At 46.2% G+C, this 27,463-nt stretch overlaps 1 protein-coding gene across 2 annotated transcripts in view; it reads left to right on the forward strand.

Moving 5' to 3' along the window:
• Positions 1-624: 624 nt before the first annotated feature.
• The window catches only part of LOC130367769 (beta-1,3-galactosyltransferase 2-like), a 132,545-nt gene continuing 105,706 nt past the window's right edge, over positions 625-27,463 (forward strand). Inside the window, exons 1-2 of one of the 2 annotated variants that reach the window (XR_008892169.1) lie at positions 625-1,423; positions 19,063-19,363. Coding sequence is in view for 1 of the 2 variants with exons in the window: in XM_056570521.1 (XP_056426496.1) it covers positions 1,390-1,423 (34 nt within the window). In the remaining variant the exon portion in view is untranslated. Of the gene's footprint in view, positions 1,424-19,062; positions 19,364-27,463 lie in introns of those variants that run through there. The other variant, XM_056570521.1, reaches the window with a different exon arrangement.

A 27,463-nucleotide genomic window follows, 5' to 3' on the forward strand; every position in this document is an offset into this window, starting at 1 on the left:
TTAATGTCCCTAATTAACTCCCGTGTCGACCAAAGGCCTAAGTCATTGCCCCCAGCATGCACCAACAAGATGTCCGGGGGGCGGTCCAAAGAAGCGTTGAACTGTACCTCAGGGAGCACCCCGCACCACAGCATGCCACCAATTCCAATCCACCGCAACACCGCCAGGTTGAAAAACCCAACTGCCTCCCGTCCCATCTCACAGCAGCCCGGATCGCACCCCTCCAAACATAGGAGTGACCAAAAATCCACACCAAGCACGGATCATGACCAGGCTGACCCGAAGCCGATGCCCCAGCAGCCGCTGGCCTGGGCATCCGCTCCCTGGAACCGCCGGCCTCACTCCTGTCATCCAACACTGATGAAGGTCCCGCCAAATCCGCTCCAGGCTCCCGCCGACGATTGACCACCTCACCGGCCGCCCTCCTTTCCGGATCCGGCAGCTCCTCTTCAGCATCTGCAGTACAATCGGAAAGGGAAGAATCAGAAGGAGAATATTCCCCAGCTGCAGTTCCAGACCTGCCATGCCGACTCCTACCACCAGGTGGCGCCCTCTCACTATAGCACTCTGGATCCGGCCGTCCTCCAACCAGCCTATCTTCCCTCACAGGCATAGAGACGCCGATAGAAGAAGAAGATCTCCGAGCTCTGGCCTTCCCCGCATTCACGGAGCTCTGCTGCTGTGCTGTACGCTGCTGGGCTGCACTCAGATAAGGTGAGCCAGTCACGTCCCTGCTGCCTCCGGGCCTCCTCTCCTCTGCTGACCTGGCTCCAGAACGCTGCTTAGAGCCCGACCCTGCACTGGACAGGGCCGGCCCTGCCTCCTATCCTCCAACCTGCCGGACCGCAGTACTATAAGGCCCTGCCAGCTCCTCCCGTCGGGACCCACGCCGGGCAGATGTAGAAGCCGCAGCAGTCATCACAGGGGGACCGGCCGCTCCGGCCGTCCCCCGCTCACTCCTGGTGCCCTTCCTCGATGGTCTCAGGCCTGACACCCCCTCCTCAGGGACGGCCGCACCACCACCCGGGCTGCACAGTGGGGAAAGGGCGGGGGGACTAGCAGCCGCCCCCCCCTCCTGCATTCTCTGCCCTACGCCCCGACACCGTCCCCCGGGAAGCCGCACTGGAAGTGCCCATACTCGCTGTACCTGCCAGCTCCCGGGAAGACCGCACAGGGCTCAGGCACCGCCGCCTGCTACGGGGACTGGGCTCAGGACTCAGACACTCCGGAGCCCTGGATCTACGGGACCCGCGCCGCAAGCCAGGGAGGGGGTCAGCCTGTACCCCACTCCCGATCCCCAGGACCCCCGGCACCTGTTCCTGCACCCAAGCATCCCCATGAGACGCTGCAGAAGCCTGGAGGTGGGTGAAAAGATCATCCAGGGATGACATGGCACCTTCTTCTCGCTTCTACACACCGACTGGTGAGTACCCTCCCCCCCTGGAGCACCCCCCTATATACACTCCTCCCCTTCCATCCAGATGACCTCCCTTTCACCCCACTCTTGAGCCACCTGCTACTGTCCCTTAAAGGAGCAGCAGCCATTTAACCCCCATTCCCTTGAAATATACCTCTAACCACATTACCCCTTACTAACATCTGGAAGGGCCACTAAAACCCCAGTCAAGGCACCACTACGCCAGGGGTTCCCCCTCTCCGTTTGCTCCCAGCATGCTGAGACTATGTATATACAGTATACACTATAAGACTATGTATATACAGTATACACTATGATATTATGTATATACAGTATACACTATGAGACTATGTATTTACAGTATACACTAAAACTATGTATATACAGTATACACTATGATATTATGTATATACAGTATACACTATAAGACTATGTATATACAGTATACACTAAGACTATGTATATACAGTATACACTATGATATTTATATACAGTATACACTATGATATTATGTATATACAGTATACACTATGAGACTATGTATTTACAGTATACACTAAAACTATGTATATACAGTATACACTATGAGACTATGTATTTACAGTATACACTAAAACTATGTATATACAGTATACACTATAAGACTATGTATATACAGTATACACTATGAGACTATGTATATACAGTATACACTATAAGACTATGTATATACAGTATACACTATAAGACTATGGATATACAGTATACACTATGATATTATGGATATACAGTATACACTATGAGACTATGTATATACAGTATACACTATAAGACTATGTATATACAGTATACACTATCAGGGGCGGACACAGACAGCAGAGGGCCCCTGTGCACAGAATGTGCCTGCCCCCCCCCCCCCCCAGCACTGTGCCCCCTCATGTACCTAGACCCCACCGGAGGGCCTCCACTTACCCTGCGCGTGTAGTGTCGCCACTTGCCTTGTCCACCACAGGTAGATGGAACAGCTCCTTAGGTGGGCCCCGGGTGGCCCCTGTCCCTCTCAGTGTGCGGCCCAGGCCCGGTGAGTTCTCCCCCGGGTCAGCCTGACCCGTATCTAGCTGGGAGGCAGAGGGCAGTGCTCCCCTTTACACTCGCACCCCTAGACTTAGCACGACACCCCTTGGCACCTCCTGGTTCCTTGGCTCCTTAGTAATAGAAGTGACTTACAGGCAGGGCCAGACTGGGACCAAAAATAGGCCCAGGCATTTTAAAATAAACAGCCCATTTTTATGGTGGGGGTCTGACTCATGGGACCCCCACCAATCACCTTGGTTCAAGTGGCTCCCGAGATGTTGGAAAGCTGCAACTCCCATCATGTCTGAAGTGACTACAGCTGATGGGACAGTCAGGAGACTACACAATGATATCAGTGACTACAGCTCTGATGGGACAGTTAGGAAAATACACAATGATATCACTGACCTGAGTGACGTCTTCTCTGTTGTCTTTACTTTTCTTCATCTGGTCCAGACACCAGGATTTCTTCCATCTTCTCTGCAGAGTCTGACACCTGGACATCATTGGTTCCTTAATTTGTCAGTAGATCCTCATCCTCTGTATGATGACAATAATCATTATAACCTTGCCAAATACTGTACCCCCTGAATATAATACTGCCAACCACTGTACCCCCTGAATACTGCCAACCACTGTACCCCTGAATATAATACTGCCAACCACTGTACCCCTGAATATAATACTGCCAACCACTGTACCCCTGAATATAATACTGCCAACCACTGTACCCCTGAACATAATACTGCCAAATACTGTACCCCTGAATATAATACTGCCAAATACTGTACCCCTGAACATAATACTGCCTACCACTGTACCCTGAATATAATACTGCCAACCACTGTACCACTGAATATAATACTGCCAACCACTGTACCCCTGAATATAATACTCCCAACCACTGTACCCCTGAATATAATACTGCCAAATACTGTACCCCTGAACATTATACTGCCAACCACTGTACCCTGAATATATTACTGCCAACCACTGTACTCCATGAATATAATACTGCCAAATACTGTACCAATGAATATAATACTGTGAACCATTGTACTCCATGAATATAATACTGCCACACACTGTACCCCTGAATATAATACTGCCAAATACTGTACCAACCACTGAATCACCCCATACACCCCACGCAACCCATCCTCAGTCTCCTCATCACCCCATACACCCCACGCACCCCATCCTCAGTCTCCTCATCACCCCATACACCCCATGCACTCCATCCTCAGTCTCCTCATCACCCCATGCACCCCATCCTCAGTCTCCTCATCACACCATGCACTCCATCCTCAGTCTCCTCAACACACCATGCACTCCATCCTCAGTCTCCTCATCACCCCATACACCCCACGCACCCCATCCTCAGTCTCCTCATCACCCCATAAACCCCGTGCACTCCATCCTCAGTCTCCTCATCACCCCCATACATGCCATGCACCCCATCCTCAGTCTCCTCATCACCCCATACACCCCACGCACCCCATCCTCAGTCTCCTCATCACCCCACGCACTCCATCCTCAGTCTCCTCATCACCCCATACACCCCATGCACTCCATCCTCAGTCTCCTCATCACCCCATACACCCCATGCACTCCATCCTCAGTCTCCTCATCACTCCACGCACTCCATCCTCAGTCTCCTCATCACCCCATGCACTCCATCCTCAGTCTCCTCATCACCCCATGCACTCCATCCTCAGTCTCCTCATCACCCCATGCACTCCATCCTCAGTCTCCTCATCGCCCCATAAACCCCATGCACTCCATCCTCAGTCTCCTCATCACCCCATGCACTCCATCCTCAGTCTCCTCATCACCCCATGCACTCCATCCTCAGTCTCCTCATCACCCCATACACCCCACGCACTCCATCCTCAGTCTCCTCATCACCCCATGCACCCCATCCTCAGTCTCCTCATCACCCCATACACCCCATGCACTCCATCCTCAGTCTCCTCATCACCCCCTGCACTCCATCATCAGTCTCCTCGTCACCCCATGCACCCCATCCTCAGTCTCCTCATCACCCCATACACCCCACGCACTCCATCCTCAGTCTCCTCATCACCCCATGCACCCCATCCTCAGTCTCCTCATCACCCCATACACCCCATGCACTCCATCCTCAGTCTCTTCATCACCCCATATACCTTAAGCACCTCATCATTATTACACAGCTGACATCCCAACCCCCCCCCCCCCCCCCCACCCCCACCCCCGGTCCTTCTCATCAACATTAAACCCCCTAATCACTACACCCCTGACCCCCTTCTGGTCAACACTACGCTCTCCCAGACCCCCAATCCTCCTTATCATTACACCACCAACCTCTTCAACACCCCTCCTGTCCTCTTCAACATCATTACAATCCCCTCCCCAACCCCCACCGCCCTGCACCTGATCGTCGCTCTCCTCACCTCATCTGCTCAGCGATGCGGCATTGTGAGGCGGGAGGGTTTGCTGCTCCTGTCACTTCTGCCGGGGTCAGAGGCCATGACACGTGACATCAGGGGCTTGGAACAGACGTGTGTGCCTGCGCGGGGCACGTCTGTTCCCATCAGCCCCTGGCCTGTCCGTCTCGCCCGGCCGGTTTAAAGGTAAATTACTGCTGTCAGCGGCAGGTCCGGGACCTGTTGCTGCAGCATTTAGTATGAAGCACTGGCAGGGGGCCCTGCAGGGGCCCAGACTGTGAGGCCCAGGCTGTGACCTGGGACACTAGGTGGGCCCCCTAACACGCTGGGCCCCTGTGCAGCCGAACCGGCTGAACAGGTGATATGCCCGCCCCTGTACACTATGATATTATGTATATACAGTATACACTATAAGACTATGTATATACAGTATACACTATGATATTATGTATATACAGTATACACTATAAGACTATGTATATACAGTATACACTCTAAGACTATGTATATACAGTATACACTATAAGACTATGTACATACTGTATAAACTATAAGACTATGTATATACAGTGGGGATTAAAAGTTTGGGCACCCCAGATAAAAATTTGTATTAATGTGCATAAAGAAGCCAAGGAAAGATGGAAAAATCTCCAAAAGGCATCAAATTACAGATTAGACATTTTTATAATATGTCAACAAAAGTTACATTTTATTTCCATCATTTACACTTTCAAAATAACAGAAAACAAAAAATGGCGTCTGCAAAAGTTTGGGCACCCTGCAGAGTTAATATCTTGTACTGCCCCCTTTGGCGACTATCACAGCTTGTAAACACTTTTTGTAGCCAGACAAGAGTCTTTCAAGACTGCCTGGACAAAGCTATCTCTGTCACTTAACCCTTATAAATTCTCCCACTCTCGCCATAAGACACTGACACTTGTATAACATTTTATATGGGCTGGGTGGTGGTCGCAGCTCTTTTATTAAATATATATACAGTACAGACCAAAAGTTTGGACAAACCTTCTCATTCAGAGTTTTCTTTATTTTCATGACTATGAAAATTGTAGATTCACACAAAAGGCATCAAAACTACGAATTAACACATGTGGAATTATATACATAACAAAAAAGTATGAAACAACTGAAAATATGTCATATTCTAGGTGGAAAGTGTCCCCAAGTGCAGTCACAAAAACCATAAGAGCTACAAAGAAACTGTCTCACATGCGGAGCGCCCCAGGAAAGGAAGACCAAGAGTCACCTCTGCTGCGGAGGATAAGTTCATCCGAGTCACCAACCTCAGAAATCGCAGGTTAACAGCAGCTCAGATTAGAGACCAGGTCAATGCCATAGAGTTCTAGCAGCCGACACATCTCTAGAACAACTGGTAAGAGGAGACTGTGTGAGGCCTTCATGGTAGAATATCTGCTAGGAAACCACTGCTAAGGACAGGCAACAAGCAGAAGAGACTACAACATATAACAAATAGTGATTTTAAAATGATCAGGGACTGTATTTATTGCTTTAGTATTCTTTTTGTACTGTTTATGGGATGTATCCCTTTCTGGTGGTGAGATAGGAGTTATCTGTATCATCAATTTACAGGAGGAGGCTGGTTAGTGCCTTCATTTATGAGTATTGATGGAGATTTTCTGTGGAGATTAGCTGTGTCAGCAGCCCTTTGAGAGGTCTCTCACACCTACTCACAGATGTATAAGGAAAAGAAGAATACCCTATCAGGGTTAATGCTCCACTATGTCACGGCTGCTACTTCTATCTTTTTGTAGGGGTCTCTCACACCCTCCTATATTATATATGGACTGCTGGTGCTTATTTTGCAGCTATAACCAGCATCCTGGAGAAACTGTCAGCCTCCTATTGTTTTAGTTGTAGTGCCATGAGCAAAATATGTTGTTGGTGCATCACTGTTGGCCGCCAATCTCCACTGGCTATCACCTATATCCTTATATCCTAGAGTCCCTGTCTAAAACTTCCATGCCAGCCCGCACGACATTTCGCCAGTAGACCTGGCTTTGTCAAGGGCTATGCGGCTAGTGGCGGTGTTTAGGTTCACGCTCCTATTTATCATATTAGTTTGTGGTGTCATATCCTGTGGCGTCCCTGAACCTTTCCGGCCTTCCTGGCCTATCAGGGAGTGCCGCGACAGACCAGTGTGCGTCTATGGTCACCTGTCGGCTATCATGTGACTCACGGGGATTCATCACATGATTGGAACTACTTGCGCGTGCACATTTTGGAATCGATCCACTTGCGCCTGCTTCAAGCTCCTTTCACAAAATAGATAATTTCCTTTAGTCGTTCCTACAATTGTGTTATTATTAACCATTTGTTGATATCGGAGTTCAATTCTATAAGTGTATTACTAAAAAAAAGGCCTTATTAACAGAGTGTTTTCTTTATCTTTTACAGTTCTACCCTAAAATACTGTCACCTGTTTTCTTTACAACCCAGACCGTCCCTTCTCGCCAAGATCCCATCCGCTGGCTCCATCCATACCAATGCCGAAATATTGGCCTACTGGTAAACTGCGTTTCAAAGACGCAGGATGCCAGCTGGTCTAATGTAACAGGCTGTTTGTTGCTGTGGCTTTTCTGTAAATATCTGTTTGTATATGATTGTACTCGTCAATATATATAGTCAGATCCAGGAAGTTCAGGGACCGACCTCCTATCTCTGCCGTAAATTTCATCCCAACTTCGTTGTTGTTAAGGCTGTTGACAAACTCATGAAATAAAGTGCTCCCCCGTCCCCAAAAAAATCAAAATATCATCTATGTATCTACCCCAGTACAAAATATGTTGTGTGTAGTGACCATTCCCCAAAACAATAGTGCTCTACCACCACCCTAAAAATAAGTTAGCAAATGTGGGTGCACATACAGTACCCATTGCAGTCCCTTTTATCTGTCAATAAAGGGTGTCACCAAAAAGAAAAAAAATTGTGAGTAAGTACTAAATTTAATAAAAGTGATCATGAACTTATTGTGCTCTGTGTGGGGTCTACTCCGTATTTTCAAAAATTAAGTGATTGCTTTGATCCCCAGTTCGTGTGTAATATTGCTGTACAAGTTTTCAACATCCAAACTAGTGAGAATTGCATTATCATTCACCACTAAATCCTTAATTTTGTGAACAGTGTCTTTGGTGTCTTTAAGGTACGAGTGTAGGGTAGATACAAAAGGTGTTAGGATTTTGTCAACATATGTACTTGCTCCTTCTGTAATCAGTTCTTTTTCTTTTGCTTCCCTCAAGATTTCATGTGATTCTGTTAAATACTTGTTAGTGGGATCCTCCTTCAAAATCTCGTATGCCTCTTTATCATTTAAGAGATCTTTACACATACGCTCATAGTCATTTGAATTTGATATAACAATATTGCCCCCCTTGTCGGAGGGCTTTATTGTTATTGTTTTATCCTCTTGTAGATTTTTTAATGCCCGTCATTCTTCTGCCGTTAGATTTGATTTGATGAGGTGTTGTTTTGGTTTCAACTTCTTTAGATCTTGTGTGACCAAGTTAACAAATATTTCTATATTTGAAAATTGTGAGAAGGCTGGTGTGGTTGTTGAGCGAGGTCTAAGGTTGGTAAAGGGCCCTTTTAGGTTCATGGTGCTACCTTCATTTTCCTCTAGAAATCAAATTAATGTTTCAAGTACTGTTGATTCTTGTACGTTCAGAGTATTTTGATTATTAACCGTATGTACCTTATGTAGGGCTAGCTTCCACGCAAATAGGTTGATATCTTTTACCCAGTTGAATATATCACATTTGGGGGTGGGGGTGTATGATAGGCCCTTAATGGAAGGCACTAACCAGCCTCCTCCTGTAAATTGATGATACAGATAGCTCCTATCTCACCACCAGAAAGGGATACATCCCATAAACAGTACAAAAAGAATACTAAAGCAATAAATAGAGTCCCTGATAATTTTAAAATCACTATTTGTTATATGTTGTATGGTTACTTTAATTTTAACGTATACTAATAAAAAAAAATTTAGTGGTACCCTAGTGTAGGGGTTTTTTTTTCCCCGAGGGGGGTTTGTCCTCTCAAAGGGTTTTGGAAATGATACATGGGCACCAGGCACCAAATCTACTTACAGATCTGCCTGGAAAAGTTGGTCTCATTGGTGCGCACAAGGGGATTTGGACCCCGTTCACTCTTCTTTAACTGATATTTTGAATTTCCTTTCTTCTTTCAATTTTGCACCTAAAAATCCACATGATGGCTTATTTTTTGCGCCACCAATTCTACTTTGTAATTGCATCATTCATTTTACCCAAAAATCAACGGCAAAATGGGAAAAAAAATCATTGTGCCACAAAATTGAATAAAAAACACAATTTTGTAACTTTTGGGACTTCCGTTTCTCTGCAGTACATCTTTCGGTAAAAATGACACCTTATCTTTATTCTGTAGGTCCATAAGATTAAAATGATACCCTACTTATATAGGTTTGATTTATCGTGCCCCTGGAAAAAAATCATAACTACATGCACGAAAATTTTTACGTTTAAAATTGTCATCTTCTGACCCATATGGTATCATTTTTGTATTGATCGGACTTTTTGGTTGCTTTTTTATTCATTTTTCATGATATAAAAAGTGACCAAAAATATGCTATTTTTGACTTCGGAAATTTTTTGCTCGTACGGCATTGACCGTGAGGTTTAATTAACAATATATTTTTATAATTCGGACACTTCCACACGCGGTGATTCCACATATGTTTATTTTTATTTACTCCGGTTTTTTTTTTTTATGGGAAAAGGGGGTGGTTCTAACTTTTATTAGGGAAGGGGTTAAATGATCTTTGTTAACATTTTTTTTCACTTTTTTTTGCGGTGTTAACTGATCTTTTACATTGATCTTTGTTATCTCATAGGATAACTGTCACGATGCCGGCTGGCAGGTAGTGGACCCTCTGTGCCAGAGAGGGATTGGCGTGGACCGTGCTAGTGGACCGGTTCTAAGCCACTACTGGTATTCACCAGAGCCCGCCGCAAAGCGGGATGGTCTTGCTGCGGCGGTAGTGACCAGGTCGTATCCACTAGCAACGGCTCACCTCTCTGACTGCTGAAGATAGGCGCGGTACAAGGGAGTAGGCAGAAGCAAGGTCGGACGTAGCAGAAGGTCGGGGCAGGCGGCAAGGATCGTAGTCAGGGGCAACGGCAGAAGGTCTGGAAACACTGGCAAGGGACACACAAGGAACGCTTTCACTGGCACTAAGGCAACAAGATCCGGCAAGGGAGTGCAAGGGAAGTGAGGTAATATAGGGAAGTGCACAGGTGATAACCCTAATTGGAACCACTGCGCCAATCAGCGGCGCAGTGGCCCTTTAAATCGCAGAGACCCGGCGCGCGCGCGCCCTAGGGAGCGGGGCCGCGCGCGCCGGGACAGAACAGACGGGGAGCGAGTCAGGTAGGGGAGCCGGGGTGCGCATCGCGAGCGGGCGCTACCCGCATCGCGAATCGCATCCCGGCTGGCAGCAGGATCGCAGCGCCCCGGGTCAGAGGACGTGACCGGAGCGCTGCAGCGGAGGGGGAGAAGCGAGCGCTCCGGGGAGGAGCGGGAACCCGGAGCGCTCGGCGTAACAGTACCCCCCCCCTTGGGTCTCCCCCTCTTCTTGGAGCCTGAGAACCTGAGGAGCAGACTTTTGTCAAGGATGTTGTCCTCAGGTTCCCAGGATCTCTCTTCAGGACCACAACCCTCCCAGTCTACTAAAAAAAAATTTTTCCCTCTGACCTTTTTGGCAGCCAAAATCTCCTTGACCGAGAAGACGTCCGAGGAGCCGGAAACAGGAGTGGGAGGAACAGATTTCTTGATGCCCGCATGACCTGCGAGATGGGAGGAGTGACCCCATTTGAGGATTCCGAGGCGTTGGCGTGGAGAAACAAAGGTCTTTCCTGGAGGAGTCTGCCTGATGGAGGCAGGAGAAGTGGAGATCAGGCAGTCAGGTGGAATGATGTGTTGCGGAGGGAGATCAACTTCTGAGGCATCCGAGGAACGAGAGAGAGCATCGGCCCTAATGTTCTTATCGGCAGGACGAAAGTGAATCTCAAAATTAAATCGGGCAAAGAACAGAGACCACCGGGCCTGGCGAGGATTCAGCCGTTGGGCCGACTGGAGGTAGGAGAGGTTCTTGTGGTCGGTGTAGATAATGACAGGAAATCTTGATCCCTCCAGCAGATGCCTCCATTCTTCAAGTGCTAATTTAATGGCTAGAAGCTCTCGATCCCCGATGGAGTAGTTCCTCTCCGCTGGAGAGAAGGTCCTAGAGAAAAAACCACAAGTGACAGCATGCCCGGAAGAATTTTTTTGTAGAAGAACAGCTCCAGCTCCTACTGAGGAGGCATCAACCTCCAATAGGAAGGGTTTGGAAGGGTCAGGTCTGGAGAGCACGGGAGCCGAAGAAAAGGCAGACTTGAGTCGTTTAAAGGAGTCCTCTGCTTGAGGAGGCCAAGACTTGGGATCAGCATTTTTCTTGGTTAAAGCCACGATAGGAGCCACAATGGTAGAAAAATGTGGAATAAATTGCCTGTAATAATTGGCGAACCCCAAAAAGCGTTGGATAGCACGGAGTCCGGAGGGGCGTGGCCAATTTAAGACGGCAGAGAGTTTGTCTGGATCCATCTGTAGTCCCTGGCCAGAGACCAAATATCCTAGAAAAGGAAGAGATTGGCATTCAAACAGACATTTCTCAATTTTGGCATAGAGTTGGTTGTCACGAAGTCTCTGAAGAACCATACGGACATGCTGGCGGTGTTCTTCTAGATTGGCAGAAAAAATTAGGATATCGTCCAGATATACCACAACACAGGAGTATAACAGATCACGAAAAATTTCATTGACAAAGTCTTGGAAGACGGCAGGGGCATTGCACAGTCCAAAGGGCATGACCAGATACTCAAAGTGTCCATCTCTGGTGTTAAATGCCGTTTTCCACTCGTCCCCCTCTCTGATGCGGATGAGGTTATAGGCGCCTCTTAAGTCCAATTTAGTGAAGATGTGGGCACCTTGGAGGCGATCAAAGAGTTCAGAGATGAGGGGTAAGGGGTAGCGGTTCTTAACCGTGATTTTATTAAGACCGCGGTAGTCAATGCAAGGACGTAGGGAGCCATCTTTTTTGGACACAAAGAAAAATCCGGCTCCGGCAGGAGAGGAGGATTTACGGATAAAGCCCTTTTTTAGATTCTCCTGGACGTATTCGGACATGGCAAGAGTCTCTGGGGCAGAGAGAGGATAAATTCTGCCCCGGGGTGGAGTAGTACCCGGGAGGAGGTCGATAGGGCAATCATAAGGCCTGTGAGGAGGTAGAGTCTCAGCTTGTTTTTTGCAGAAAACATCCGCGAAGTCCATATAGGCCTTAGGGAGACCGGTTACTGGAGGAACCACAGAGTTACGGCGAGGATTATTGGGAACCGGTTTTAGACAGTTCTTGGAACAAGAGGACCCCCAACTCTTGATCTCCCCAGTGGACCAATCCAGGGTTGGGGAATGAAGTTGAAGCCAGGGAAGTCCAAGGAGAATCTCCGAGGTGCAATTGGGGAGGACCAAAAGTTCAATCCTCTCATGATGAGATCCGATGCTCATAAGAAGGGGCTCCGTGCGGAAACGTATGGCACAGTCCAATCTTTCATTATTTACACAATTGATGTAGAGGGGTCTGGCGAGACTGGTCACTGGGATGTTGAACCTGTTGACGAGAGAGGCCAAAATAAAATTTCCTGCAGATCCAGAGTCCAAGAAGGCCACTGTAGAGAAGGAGAAGGCAGAGGCAGACATCCGCACAGGCACAGTAAGACGTGGAGAAGCAGAGTAGACATCAAGGACTGTCTCACCTTTGTGCGGAGTCAGCGTACGTCTTTCCAGGCGGGGAGGACGGATAGGACAATCCCTCAGGAAGTGTTCGGTACTAGCACAGTACAGGCAGAGGTTCTCCATACGGCGTCGTGTCCTCTCTTGAGGTGTCAGGCGAGACCGGTCGACCTGCATAGCCTCCACGGCGGGAGGCACAGGAACAGATTGCAGGGTACCAGAGGAGAGAGGAGCCGAGGAGACGAAACGCCTCGTGCGAACAGAGTCCATATCTTGACGGAGTTCCTGACGCCTTTCAGAAAAACGCATGTCAATGCGAGTGGCTAGGTGAATAAGTTCATGTAGATTAGCAGGAATTTCTCGTGCGGCCAGAACATCTTTAATGTTGCTGGATAGGCCTTTTTTGAAGGTCGCGCAGAGGGCCTCATTATTCCAGGACAATTCTGAAGCAAGTGTACGGAATTGTACGGCATACTCGCCAACGGAAGAATTACCCTGGACCAGGTTCAACAGGGCAGTCTCAGCAGAAGAGGCTCGGGCAGGTTCCTCAAAGACACTTCGGATTTCCGAGAAGAAGGAGTGTACAGAGGCAGTGACGGGGTCATTGCGGTCCCAGAGCGGTGTGGCCCATGACAGGGCTTTTCCGGACAGAAGACTGACTACGAAAGCCACCTTAGACCTTTCAGTGGGAAACAGGTCCGACATCATCTCCAGATGCAGGGAACATTGGGAAAGGAAGCCACGGCAAAACTTAGAGTCCCCATCAAATTTATCCGGCAAGGATAAGCGTATCCCAGGAGCGGCCACTCGCTGCGGAGGAGGTGCAGGAGCTGGCGGAGGAGATGACTGCTGAAGCTGTGGTAGCAACTGTTGTAGCATAACGGTCAGTTGAGACAGCTGTTGGCCTTGTTGCGCAATCTGTTGTGACTGCTGGGCGACCACCGTGGTGAGGTCAGCGACAACTGGCAGAGGAACTTCAGCGGGATCCATGGCCGGATCTACTGTCACGATGCCGGCTGGCAGGTAGTGGACCCTCTGTGCCAGAGAGGGATTGGCGTGGACCGTGCTAGTGGACCGGTTCTAAGCCACTACTGGTATTCACCAGAGCCCGCCGCAAAGCGGGATGGTCTTGCTGCGGCGGTAGTGACCAGGTCGTATCCACTAGCAACGGCTCACCTCTCTGACTGCTGAAGATAGGCGCGGTACAAGGGAGTAGGCAGAAGCAAGGTCGGACGTAGCAGAAGGTCGGGGCAGGCGGCAAGGATCGTAGTCAGGGGCAACGGCAGAAGGTCTGGAAACACTGGCAAGGGACACACAAGGAACGCTTTCACTGGCACTAAGGCAACAAGATCCGGCAAGGGAGTGCAAGGGAAGTGAGGTAATATAGGGAAGTGCACAGGTGATAACCCTAATTGGAACCACTGCGCCAATCAGCGGCGCAGTGGCCCTTTAAATCGCAGAGACCCGGCGCGCGCGCGCCCTAGGGAGCGGGGCCGCGCGCGCCGGGACAGAACAGACGGGGAGCGAGTCAGGTAGGGGAGCCGGGGTGCGCATCGCGAGCGGGCGCTACCCGCATCGCGAATCGCATCCCGGCTGGCAGCAGGATCGCAGCGCCCCGGGTCAGAGGACGTGACCGGAGCGCTGCAGCGGAGGGGGAGAAGCGAGCGCTCCGGGGAGGAGCGGGAACCCGGAGCGCTCGGCGTAACAATAACATTGATTGATGATTCTGCCACGTGACTGCTCATGCCTGGATTTCAGGCACTGAGCAGTCATTGGGCGATCGGAGATGCAGGAGGAAGGTAAGGACCCTCCTTGTGTCCGCCAGCTGTTCGGGATGCTGCAATTTCGTTGCGGCGGTCCCAAACAGCCCGCTGAGCTAGCCGGGAGCAGTTTACTTTCACTTTAGACGTGGCGATCAACTTTGCCATGCCGTGGCCCCGCATTATAGAAAGGGAGCTGACTCAAGGAGTTAATGTTTATCGTTCTGCTATTTCACCTAATCCCATTCCTATTGATTCCTTGCCTGTAGGCAAACACCCTTTGGTTGGCAGACTTTTGAAAGGTATTTGTTTTCGAAGACCTCCTCTTCCCAAATATAACTCTACTTGGGATGATTTATCCTTTCTAGATTCTCTAGGTCCTAATGACTCTCTATCTTTGAAACTTCTTTCCTACAAACTATCTATGCTTCTATGTTTGATCTCTTGTAAAAGAGTTTCTGACGTTAGAGCTTTAGATATTTCTCATAGATCTTTATCTCCTCAAGGGGGGACATGTATCAAAGATTTTACCCCTGTTTTGTGTGTATTTTTTTGCGCAAAATTTAGCACAAGCCCTTTTTTTGCGCATTTTTTTGCGCACGTTTTGGTAGAGCATGTCCTCCAGATGTGGCCGAATCGGCGTACCTTGGAATGACATCTATAGTACGCATGGATTTATTAACTGTGTCCTTTTCCTTTACACCAAAAATTTTGCCGCAAGAGCTGTTTTTTTTGCGCAAATATAAGCCATCTTGGACTTAACGTAGCAAGATGCTCTAAATCATCGATTCAATTTTCCAAAGAGTGGATTGAGGAGATTACTACATTTACCCGCAATTTATGAAGCTCATTGCTCTTGATTGATAAATTTAGCGCTTCTGCGCATAATTTAGAATTCGGGAAAAGGGGTAAAATGCTTCTACCATACACAAATAAGGATACATGTCCCCCAAGGTGTTTTATTTAACATCTATAAACGTACGAAATCCAATTTACATTCTGTTTTCTATCCACCCTTTCCTCTCAACATCAATCTATGTGTTGTTCACTGTTTACAATCCTACAAACTTAAAATAAATCCTTTATGTAGACCTTCTCATTTCCTATCGTAAACCTCATCTTCTTATGAATTTCCACCCCGGCTAGATGGATAAAACAAACCATGCATCTTGCAGACGTTGATACCTCTGTTTTCGGTGCTCACTCCACCAGAGGCGCTTTGTCCACAAAAATCATCCAATCCGGAGGTTCTTATTCAGATCTTTTAAAAGCTGCAAACTGGTCATCTGAATCTACTTTCAAAACTTTCTATTTCAGACCTTCTTCTCATATTTCTATGACAGTAATTTAGTTGTATTTACCGTGTTTTTCGGCATATAAGACGCACCTAATTGTATAGGATAAAAATCTAGAAAATAAAGATGCTGAACCAAATACAATGTAAAGTATAGGACAGTGATCTTCAACCTGCGGACCTTCAGATGTTGCAAAACTACAACTCCCAGCATGCCCGGACAGCCGTTGGCTGTCCGGGCGTGCTGGGAGTTGTAGTTTTGCAACATCTGGAGGTCCGTAGGTTGAAGACCACTGGTATAGGAGGTAGTACTCACGTGTCCCCGCCGCTCCGGACCCGTCACCGCTCGTCACCGCTGCCCTGGATGTCGACGGGTGTCCCCGTCGCTCCGGAATGTCTCTGCTGCCCGGTATCCTCGCTCTCCGTCGCCGCCATGACATCGCTACGCACGACGCTCCTAGTGGATGATGGGACGGCGTGCGCGACGATGTGATGACGACGAAGGAGAGCGCCGGCCATGTAGGGGATCCCGGCACGGAGCAGACACCGAGGAGGCAGGTAGGGTCCCTCCCTGTGTCCTGTAAGCTGTTCGGGACGCCGCGATTTCACCGCGGCGGTCTCGAACAGCTCGACTGAACAGCCGGGTTAGTGTTATTTTCGCTTCAGACGCGGCGGTCAGCTTTGCTCGCCGAGTCTGAAGGGTTAATACAGGGCATCACCGCGATCGGTGATGTCCTGTATTAGCCGCGGATCCCGGCCGTTGATGGCCGCAGGGACCGCCGCGATAGGTGTGTATTCGCCTTTTCCCCCCCAGTTTTGGGGAAGAAAAAGTGCGTCTTATATGGCGAAAAATACGGTATATAGAGGGGAATTTATCAAAAGTTGCTTCTGAAAGTCATTATCTATGTTTTTTTTTTTTTTTGCTTTCGTGCGCATGATTTATCAAAATGTTGCATGACAGTAGTAAATTTTGCGCACGAAAGTCAAACTTTGAAAATTACCTCACAAAGCAACTTCTGAAGGTACTAAGTAGCTAGAAAGTCTTTCCTCATCATTCTCCAAGCTTTGTTACTTTGCTGTCAAGTGGGAATTCATTTTTCCGTAATTCTTTAACATTTTAAAACATTGCCTGAGTAGCCGGCGGCAGCGCAGTGTAGTCGTATGTACCACCGGCTTCTAATTCATAATCCCCACCCACGGAACACGGGAGCTCTGATTGGTCAATAGCTATTGACCAATCATAGCTCCCCTCTCCCGGCAGCGGGGATTATGAATTATGACAGTGTATATAGGAGCCGGCGGCAGCGCAGTGTAGACGCATGTGCCGCCGGCTTGTTAACTTAATAAATGCGGATCGCAGCGGGTCTCTGCAGAATGACCCGGTGCGATCTGCACCTCAGCCTCTGGACTACAACTCCCATCATGGGCAGAGTCTGTTCATGATGGGAGTAGTAGTCCTAAAAGTCCCGCAGCCGGGGGATGTGCAAGCAGGGCCGGCGTTAGGGCGGGGCATCCTAGGCAATTGCCTAGGGCCCCCATCCAAAAGGGGGCCCCTGAAAAGCTTTAGGGCATAACTCACAATACTCCCTTTTGCGCAAAATCACGGTAAAATCGCGGCAAAGGGGGAGCTGAGCTGATCTATATATGGGGTCACGTGGTGACCCCCAAATTACCACAGCCACAAATTCATCCTGGATGGAATTATTAAGTTTCACATGTTGTAGTCACAGACATTTGGGGTTTGCAGCGCAGTCTCATTTACTCGCATTAGCCGAGATGCAGCACAATTCAGGGGGCGCAACATAGTGATCTTTGCTCACGCAATCTGGGGACCCCATTTTCTTTTTTGCCCAGGGCCACACTTAGTCTAAAACCGGCCCTGTGTGCAAGTGCCATCCCTCAGCAGCACTGCGCTATTACAACTACTCCCATCATGGGACAGGCTCTGTCCCATGATAGGAGTAGTAGTCCAAGGGCAGAGGGGCAGATCACTGCAGATCACTCTCCTGCAATCCGCATTTATTAACTATACAAGCCGGCGGTACATGGCTACACTGCCCGCCGGCTCTTATATACAGTTTCTATAATTCATAATCCTCGCTGGGAGAGGGGAGCTCTGATTGGTGAATAGCTATTGACCAATCAGAGCTCCCCTCTCCCAGCGGCGGGCATTATGAATTTTTACAGTGTATATAGTATAAAGAAGCCGGCGGCAGCGCAGTGTAGTCGCAGGTGCCGACGGCTTGTTTAATTAACATATAAAAAATATACCCCCACCAGCGCATTAATAAAAATATGACCCCCGCCAGCGCATTTATATGTATATATCTATACCCCCGCCAGTGCATTTATAATGTGACCCCGCCCGCGCAGTTGTCAACCGTGCAGCACTATATGTGAATAGTATATCTATCAGAACGCATCCAGCAGCCGCCCGGCCATATTCATTCATGGAGCGGTGACTGCATATGTATATAGATGTGCTGTGGGGGGGCAGATAACGCTATATGTCTGCCCCCCCCCCCCAGCACATCTATATACATATGCAGCCGCCGCTCTATGAATGGATAGTATATCTATCAGGATTATCGGCCGGGCGGCTGCTGGATGCGTTCTGATATTCTTGTCAAATATAGCGCTGCACGGGAAAATTAAGACAAATGCGCCGGTGGGGTCACATTATAAATGCGCTGGTGGGGATTTTTTAGATTGTAGAGTTTTGTGGAAGCATTTTTTTAATAAATAGCACAAATTCAAGTGAAATCGCCATTAATTCAGAAACAGATTACCAGCCCCATTGATATTGCGCACATAAGTGAAATTCAAAAGATAGGATTGAATTTGCTTTGCTGTGCGGTGTTTTTTACTTACATGCGACTTTTTTTGCGAATGTCGCTATAATAAGTTCACTACTACTGCAAAGTGAAAAATTGAAAACTTGCTTACCTAGGAATTTGAACAAAACTTACCCTCAAAAAGTTGCACGAAAAGTTGCTTTGGCGCACATGCGACAATTTATGCGCATAAAATAAGCAAAAAAAAAGTCACTTAGCAGCTTTGATAAATTCCCCTCATAATGTTTTTCTATTATTTATGTCTTTCTTATAGTATCTCTAAACATGCATAATATGAGCCTCCGTCTTGTAATAAAATTGGAGATTTTCCTAGTTTTAATGACAAAAAATATGGATTTTATTAAAGAAAGGAGGCGAATATTATCCCTCCCTTTTATCCCTCCCTATTTAATATTGTTTTCTTATTTTTCAGCTTAATCTGAAGATACATGAATGTCCACGTGGTCAAGTTTCTTCTTCATCATTACAATTTATGGGATCCAGTTCTATGTTTGAGATTTCACTCTCTTTAATTCTTCTTCAAGGAAGATTGACAGTTGGAGTTTATTGGTTTTGTGACCTATGATCTGTACGGATTGGGTGTTACAGGACTACCATATGTTTGGTTGCACTAAAGTTCTCTTCACTTTTTTCAGTATTTTAACCCTTGCTGCTGTGAGCTATATTAACCCCTTAACGACGCAGGACGTATATTTACGTCCTGCGCCGGCTCCCGCGATATGAAGCGGGATCGCGCTGCGATCCCGCATCATATCGCGTCGGTCCCGGCGCTAATCAACGGCCGGGACCCGCGGCTAATACCACACATCGCCGATCGCGGCGATGTGCGGTATTAACCCTTTAGAAGCGGCGGTCAAAGCTGACCGCCGCTTCTAAAGTGAAACTGAAAGCGACCCGGCTGCTCAGTCGGGCTGTTCGGGACCGCCGTGGTGAAATCGCAGCGTCCCGAACAGCTGACCGGACACCGGGAGGGCCCTTACCTGCCTCCCCGGTGTCCGATCGGCGAATGACTGCTCCGTGCCTGAGATCCAGGCAGGAGCAGTCAAGCGCCGATAACACTGATCACAGGCGTGTTAATACACGCCTGTGATCTGTGTAAGAGATCAGTGTGTGCAATGTTATAGGTCCCTATTGGACCTATAACACTGCAAAAAAAAAGTTAAAAAAAAGTGTTAATAAAGGTCATTCAACCCCTTCCCTAATAAAAGTTTGAATCACCCCCCCTTTTCCCATAAAAAAAATAAAACAGTGTAAAAAAAATAAAAAATAAACATATGTGGTATCGCCGCGTGCGTAAATGTCCGAACTATAAAAATAATTAATTAAGCCATACGGTCAATGTCGTACGCGCAAAAAAATTCCAAAGTCCAAAAAAGCGTATTTTGGTCACTTTTTATACCATTAAAAAATGAATAAAAAGTGATCAAAAAGTCTGATCAAAACAAAAATCATACCGATAAAAACTTCAGATCACGGCGCAAAAAATGAGATCTCATACCGTCCTTTACGTGGAAAAATAAAAAAGTTATAGGGGTCAGAAGATGACATTTTTAAACGTATAAATTTTCCTGCATGTAGTTATGATTTTTTCCAGAAGTGCGACAAAATCAAACCTATATAAGTAGGGGATCATTTTAACCGTATGGACCTACAGAATAACGATAAGGTGTAATTTTTACCGAAATATGCACTGTGTAGAAACGGAAGCCCCCAAAAGTTACAAAATTGCGTTTTTTTTTTTCGATTTTGTCGCACAATGATTTTTTTTCCGTTTCGCCGTGCATTTTTAGGTAAAATGACTAATGTCACTGCAAAGTAGAATTGGCGACGCAAAAAATAAGCCATAATATGGATTTTTAGGTGGAACATTGAAAGGGTTATGATTTTTAAAAGGTAAGGAGGAAAAAACGAAAGTGCAAAAACGGAAAAACCCTGAGTCCTTAAGGGGTTAAAGAAAGAATAGCATAATATTCGCCTCCTGTCTTTAATAAAATCCATTTTTTCCATCATCAAAACTAGGAAAATCTCCAATTAAAGCACTGTAATTTCATATTTCCCGGGCAGACCTGTGATTGGTCTAGACCTCCTGGCCAATCACAGCTGCCAGAGGGAAATATGAAGTTACACTGCCGTAACCTCATTTTCCCAGCTGGGAAGCAAGGGAGCGGAGCACAAGCTACCCGCTTCCCTGGCTTCCTTGTCACCCGCCAGCACCCCAGGACTACAACTCCCAGCATGTGGTTATTACGGCGCGGTCGGAAGATGTTCGCGTGACATGAATGTTCGGAATGAATATCTTATCCCCTATCCTATGAATAGGGAATAAGATGTCTAGAGGCAAAGTACCCCTTTAAAAGATGCAGAGGGGGGTTCAACCCGCAATTTATTTTTATTTTTTAGCAAACATGGCAAAAATTGCTGATGGGGAAGGGGTTAATCCATATTGTGAGTCCCTACGTGCTTGTAGAGGGCTGCAGATTTTTTTATTTTATTGTTTTTTTTATCACTTGTAGTAAACGTGCATATTGTGCTAACCTTGTTAGAATGTCCTTTGTGCGTGTGAGGGTGGTGAGCGCTCACACCTCGGCCGTGCTCTCCTCCTACCCCATGCAGGGCTATTCTCAGTCTGAGCAGAGATAAGTCGGGTACTGACATCCCCGTGACCAGGTCTAGTAGAGGTGAGTTTATGATGTCCTCTGCTCATATTATACCATCAATATCTAAGTGTAATGAATACAGCAGTAATGCAAATCACAATAACCCTTATAGTCAGTGTCTGGGTATACCGTAGCACTAGCAGAGTAGTGCTGTATTGTTCTTTGTGAATGGTGGTATTAGTTATTATTTCTTCACTGTAGGATGTCATAATACCTTCACTTTGTGGCGATATTGTTTAGTCATGGTATGATTACAGTCACACATAAAAAGTTTCATGCTATTCCAACAACTCCATCTTGGTGCGTTAGATTTTTGGTCAATGAGTGTATTTAGTCACTATAGAGAGGGATTATTTAGTTCCTGTACAGAAGTATTATTTAGTAACAATCACTCTGTGGTGGCAATTATAAGTTACAGGGTTATGGGGTTATTAATAAGTCACTCTATGGTGATATTATTTAGTCACTGTTCAGTACTTTTGGTGGTTTTGTATGTTTTTTTTATTAATAAGTATATCTTACTCTGTGGTGGTATTATTTAGTTGCTGTATGGTGGTATTTGTCAGTCACTCAATGGATGTTTTATTCAGTTATTGTACGGTGATATTATTCAGTTACTGTACGGTGGTATTATTCAGTTACTGTACGGTGGTATTGTTCAGTTACTGTACGGTGGTATTGTTCAGTTACTGTACGGTGGTATTGTTCAGTTACTGTACGGTGGTATTATTCAGTTACTGTACGGTGGTATTTTTCAGTCACTCAATGGATGTTTTATTCAGTTACTGTACGGTGGTATTATTCAGTTACTGTACGGTGGTATTTTTCAGTCACTCAATGGATGTTTTATTCAGTTACTGTACGGTGGTATTATTCAGTTACTGTACGGTGGTATTGTTCAGTTACTGTACGGTGGTATTGTTCAGTTACTGTACGGTGGTATTATTCAGTTACTGTAAGGTGGTATTATTCAGTTACTGTACGGTGGTATTATTCAGTTACTGTATGGTGGTATTATTCAGTTACTATTACTGTATGGTGGTATAATTAAGTCACTGTATAGTGGTATTTATCAGTCATTATATGGTGATATTATTTAGTCACTGTTCAGTACTTTTAGGGGTTTTGTATAGTACTGTATGTTTTTTTATAATAAATATATCTTACTCTGTAGTGGTATTATTTAGTCGCTGTATGTACATTTGTTTTCGAGCACTATAAGGTGATATAATGCTTAATAAAAATAAAAAAAAACAACCAAAGCTAGTCAGGCACACGCCTGCTATGAATGTAATGCAAAATCAAAACAAACACAAGAAAAAGCAAGGGGCATGCAAACACTACATGGATTGTTATAAAGAATATTCCTACTCCAGTGTTTTCGGTGGTGGAGCTTCTCCTGGGCACCACGGATCTCTCCAAACCTCTTACTCAGTCTTACACCCTTCTCCAGTCATTGGGGCCTGGCCCTTTCTCACTGGCCTTTCCTAAATGGGTTACAGATATTCATGGTCTCTCTGAGGGTCAGTGGAAGGAGGTTGAGGACTCTTATTATGCAACGATGGTTAGCAGTAGGGAAATGCTGATCCAATCTAGATATGTCCTACGTTTGTATTAACCCCTATCTCTAGTTGTATGCGTGGTTGTCTGTCTGTCTTTTGCCTCCCTTGGTTGGGTCTCAGTTTTGCCTTCTGGTACATTGGTGCTAATTATGCTGTACTCTCCCTCCTTGCTGATGTTATAATGTTGGCCCCTGGGACCTCTTGGGAGTGCTTTTGTCTGTATTGTTCCTATTCCACCATGTTGGCATTGTTTGTTATTACAAATTGCAAAACTTAAATAAAAACTTAAAAGAAAAAAAAAATATTCCTGCCATGTTAAGAGATTAAGGGATTAAGTGTACATATATATGCTGCCACGCTAACAACCTCACTTTTACAAACCTCACACCCTTAGTGCTTGTAGAGGGCTGGTGATTTTTTATGTTATTGCTTTGTTACTGTATTACTTTTAGTACATTTGTGTTAACCTTGTTAGAATGTGCTTTGTGTGTGTGAGGGTGGTGAGCGCTCACATGTCGGCCGTGCACTCCTCCTACCCCATGCAGGGCTGTTCTCAGTCTGAGCAGAGATAAGTCAGATACTGACATCCCCGTGACCAGGTCTAGTGGAGGTGAGTCTATGATGTCATCTTTTCATGGTTAGAATGGTATAACCAGTCAGTGGTGCTGTATTGTTCTTGGTGAATGGTGGTATAAGTTGCTGGATGGCGGTATTACTTACTCACTGTGTGAATCAGGATAGAAGGGGAAAAAAACTCTGGATCCTCGGCGCCACCCGTTGCAATAAACTTTAGAAGTCACTGGTACAATTAAAATATTCTTTATTCACCTATGTCAGACGCGTTTCGAGGTTTAGGATACCTCTTTCTCAATGACCTTGGTGCTTATACAGACAATATAAAATAACAGCTTTATATAATAAAAGATGGACGCCTTAAACAGTGTCAGGTGGTACTTAAGATCTGATGTAGCACTGCTAACTGATAAATAAATAAATAAACAAACAAAAAAATATATATATATATATACTCTAACATAGTAAAACTAAGACTATTATACCTTGAAAACGGGTACAGCAAAGCTGTAACTCAGAACATGCTACCATCGGTATTGCTCCGTCGGGAGCCGGCTCCTCCTCCTCTTTTTCTAAACACATCAAGCTAATCAGAGCCGCCACCCTGGGTATGGAAGCTCAGTTGATGCCGACATTCAGAAACAGTGTAACAAAGTTATATAGAGAAGCTGCTCCAGGATCTTAGGAACTAAGAGTAGGTAGTCACTTGGAAATTGAAACTAAAAGTATCTTTTAATAATATTGTATGTTTTACTATGTTAGAGTATATATATATATATATATATATATATTTTTTTTTTTTTTTTGTTTATTTTTTTTTTTTTATGAATGAACTACTGATGTGAGAGCCACACATGTCAGTTAGCAGTGCTACATCAGCGCATGTCTATGACAGATCTTAAGTACCACCTGACACTGTTTAAGGCGTCCATCTTTTATTATATAAAGCTGTTATTTTATATTGTCTGTATAAGCACCAAGGTAATTGAGAAAGAGGTATCCTAAACCTCGAAACGCGTCTGACATAGGTGAATAAAGAATATTTTAATTGTACCAGTGACTTATAAAGTTTATTGCAACGGGTGGCGCTGAGGATCCAGAGTTTTTTTCCCCTTCTATCCTGATTATCTACTATCGAGTGAGGCTGCCACCTCCTCGACATCTCTGGACGGCTGCACCGTTACTTCCACACCGAGACAATCCAGGTTGCTGCATGCCTAATGCAACCAGGCAAGGTGAGTGGTTATTGCATATACCGCTCACTCTAAATATTTACATCTGATCAAACGTACTGCCCTATGAGAGCTCTGTCTTTTTTTCATACAGTACAAATTACTCACTGTGTGGCAATATTGTTCAGTCACAGTATGATGGTATTGCTAAGTCACTGTATGGTGAAAACGTTCAGTCAGTTCAGTCACTTTGTGATAGTATTATTTAGTCACTATATTGTGATATTGATTATTCACCATATGATGATATTATTAAATCACTGGATGGTGATATAGTTTAGTCACTGTTTTATAGTATTATTATTACTCACTATTTTGTGATATTGTTTATTAATATGTGGCCATATTGTTCAGTCACCATATGATGAAATTGTTAAATCACTGTATGGTTATATAGTACAGTCACTGTGGGACAGTATTATTTAGTCATTATATTGTCATATTATTAGGTTACTATGTGACGATATTGTTAAATGGGCACTGTCAGATACAAAAACTTTTTATATGTTGAACATCTTGGCAAAACATTAACCTTTTAATATACTTCATAAGAAAATGTTATTTCCCTTTTATAGAAATCATGGCTTTTTCCAAGCTGAAGCACAGGCATGAATATAGTCCAGTAAGTGAGGGTATGCTCTTACTGAAAGTACAGGAAAGAGCACAGACAGGAGAAAGCACATAAGAGTACTATCAGACAGGAGAGAGCCCAGAGGAGTGCTATCAGAGGAGAGAGAGCACAAAGGAGGACTATCAGACAGGAGAGAGCACAGAGGAGTGCTATCAGACAAGAGAGAGCACAAAGGAGTGCTATCAGACAAGAGAGAGCACAGAGGAGTACTATCAGACAGGAGAGAGCACAGAGGAGTGTTATCAGATAGGAGAGAGCACAGAGGAGTACACTCAGACAGGAGAGCGCACAGTGGAGTGCTATCAGACAGGAGAGAGCACGGAGGAGTACTATCAGAGGAGAGAGAGCACAAAGGAGGACTATCAGACAGGATAGAGCACAGAGGAGTGCTATCAGACAGGAGAGAGCACAGAGGAGTACTATCAGACAGGAGAGCACAGAGGAGTGCTATCAGACAGGAGAAAGCACAAAGGGCTATAAGACCGGAGAGAGCACAGAGGAGTGATGTCAGACAGGAGAGAGCACAGAGGAGTGCTATCAGATAGAAGAGAGCACAGAGGAGTACTATCAGACAGGAGATAGCACACAGAAGTGCTATCAGATAGGAGAGAACAAAGAGGAGTGCTATCCGACAGGAGAGAGCACAGAGGAGTGCTATCAGACAGGAGGGAGCACAGAGGAGTGCTATTAGACAGGAGAGAGCACAGAGGAGTGCTATCAAACAGGAGAGAGCACAGAGGAGTGCTATCAAACAGGAGGGAGCACAGAGGAGTTGTTAGACTCACCGCAGATGACAGGTACCCAGGGAGTAGTAGATCCGTAACACCACGGTAATCTGGAGCAGATGATGTAGTGGATCCGCTGGTCCTGTGAAACAGATGACGCGGGCCGTGCCAGGGAGCAGAGTCTAAGGTGCCGCTGGTTTTCACCAGAGCCCGCCAAAAAGCGGGTTGGACTTGCTGCAGCAGGCGGCACCCAGCTCGTTACCCCTGGCACGACTCGACCACACAGGCGGCTGAGGAGAAGCGAGGCACAGAAGGAATAGGCAGGACATAGTCAGGCTGGCTAGAGGTCAGGGCAGGCGACACAGGAGCGTAATCAGTAGGGAAACAGTAGATCAATAGGCTGGTGGCTAGGAACACGGTCAGTTCATGGAATACTATGGTCTGGTACACGGCAAGGAAACACTAAGACTGCTTTCTCTAAGGTGCAGGCAAACAAAGATCCAGCAAGGTTAATAGGGAGGTGCTAAAACTTATAACAGTGGTGCAGGTGTGAAACTAATTATGGGCGCACTGGCCCTTTAAATTTAAAAACTCCGGCGCTCGTTAGGATGCGGGGTTCATGCGCCAGAGACCTGGGATGGAGGTGAGTGACAGGCTGGGGCTCGCATGCGGGCGCGTCCCGCGCTGCGAATCCCAGCCCCGCCGGTGGCCGACATGCAGGGAGAGGTGCGCTCACGGACGGTATGTCCGGCCAGAGTGCCGTGCATTACAGTACCCCCCCCTTTGGTCTCCCCCTCTTCTTGTGGGACAAAAATTTCTTCAGGAGATTACAGTCCAAGATGTTCTCCTCGGACTTCCAGGAACTTTCCTCAGGACCAAAACAAAAATATTTCTGCCATGTACCATTTTAGAGGCCAGAATCTCTTTAACTTGAACAATATCTGAGGAATCGGAGACAGGAGTGGGAGCAAAATTTTTTCTTTGAGAATAACGGTTGATAACGAGAGGCTTGAGGAGAGATACATGAAAGGAGTTAGGAATGCGTAGAGAAGGTGGCAAATGGAGTTCGTATGAAACTGGATTGATTTTTTGTAAGACCTCGAACAGACCCAGGAAACGAGGGCCTAATTTGTAACTTGGGATTTTGAACTGAATGTACCGTACTTAGAAGATAGCCAAACTTTTTCACCAGTAGAGAAGGATGGAGGAGATCTTCTTTTCTTGTCTGCCTGGGTTTTCATGCGGGAGGAGGCCAGAGATTAAGATTGCCGAGTCTGTCACCAAATGGAGGAGAAATGTTGGACAAGTTCATCCACAGCTGGGAGAATGGAAGAGTCCGGAACTGGAAGAGGAGACCGGGGATGATGACCAAAAACAATAAAAAAAACGCAGATGTCATCGAGGACAATTCGGCCCAAGGAAGAAGATCAACC

Source organism: Hyla sarda, chromosome 4 (assembly GCF_029499605.1).
Source record: "Hyla sarda isolate aHylSar1 chromosome 4, aHylSar1.hap1, whole genome shotgun sequence".
Lineage (NCBI taxonomy): Eukaryota > Metazoa > Chordata > Amphibia > Anura > Hylidae > Hyla > Hyla sarda.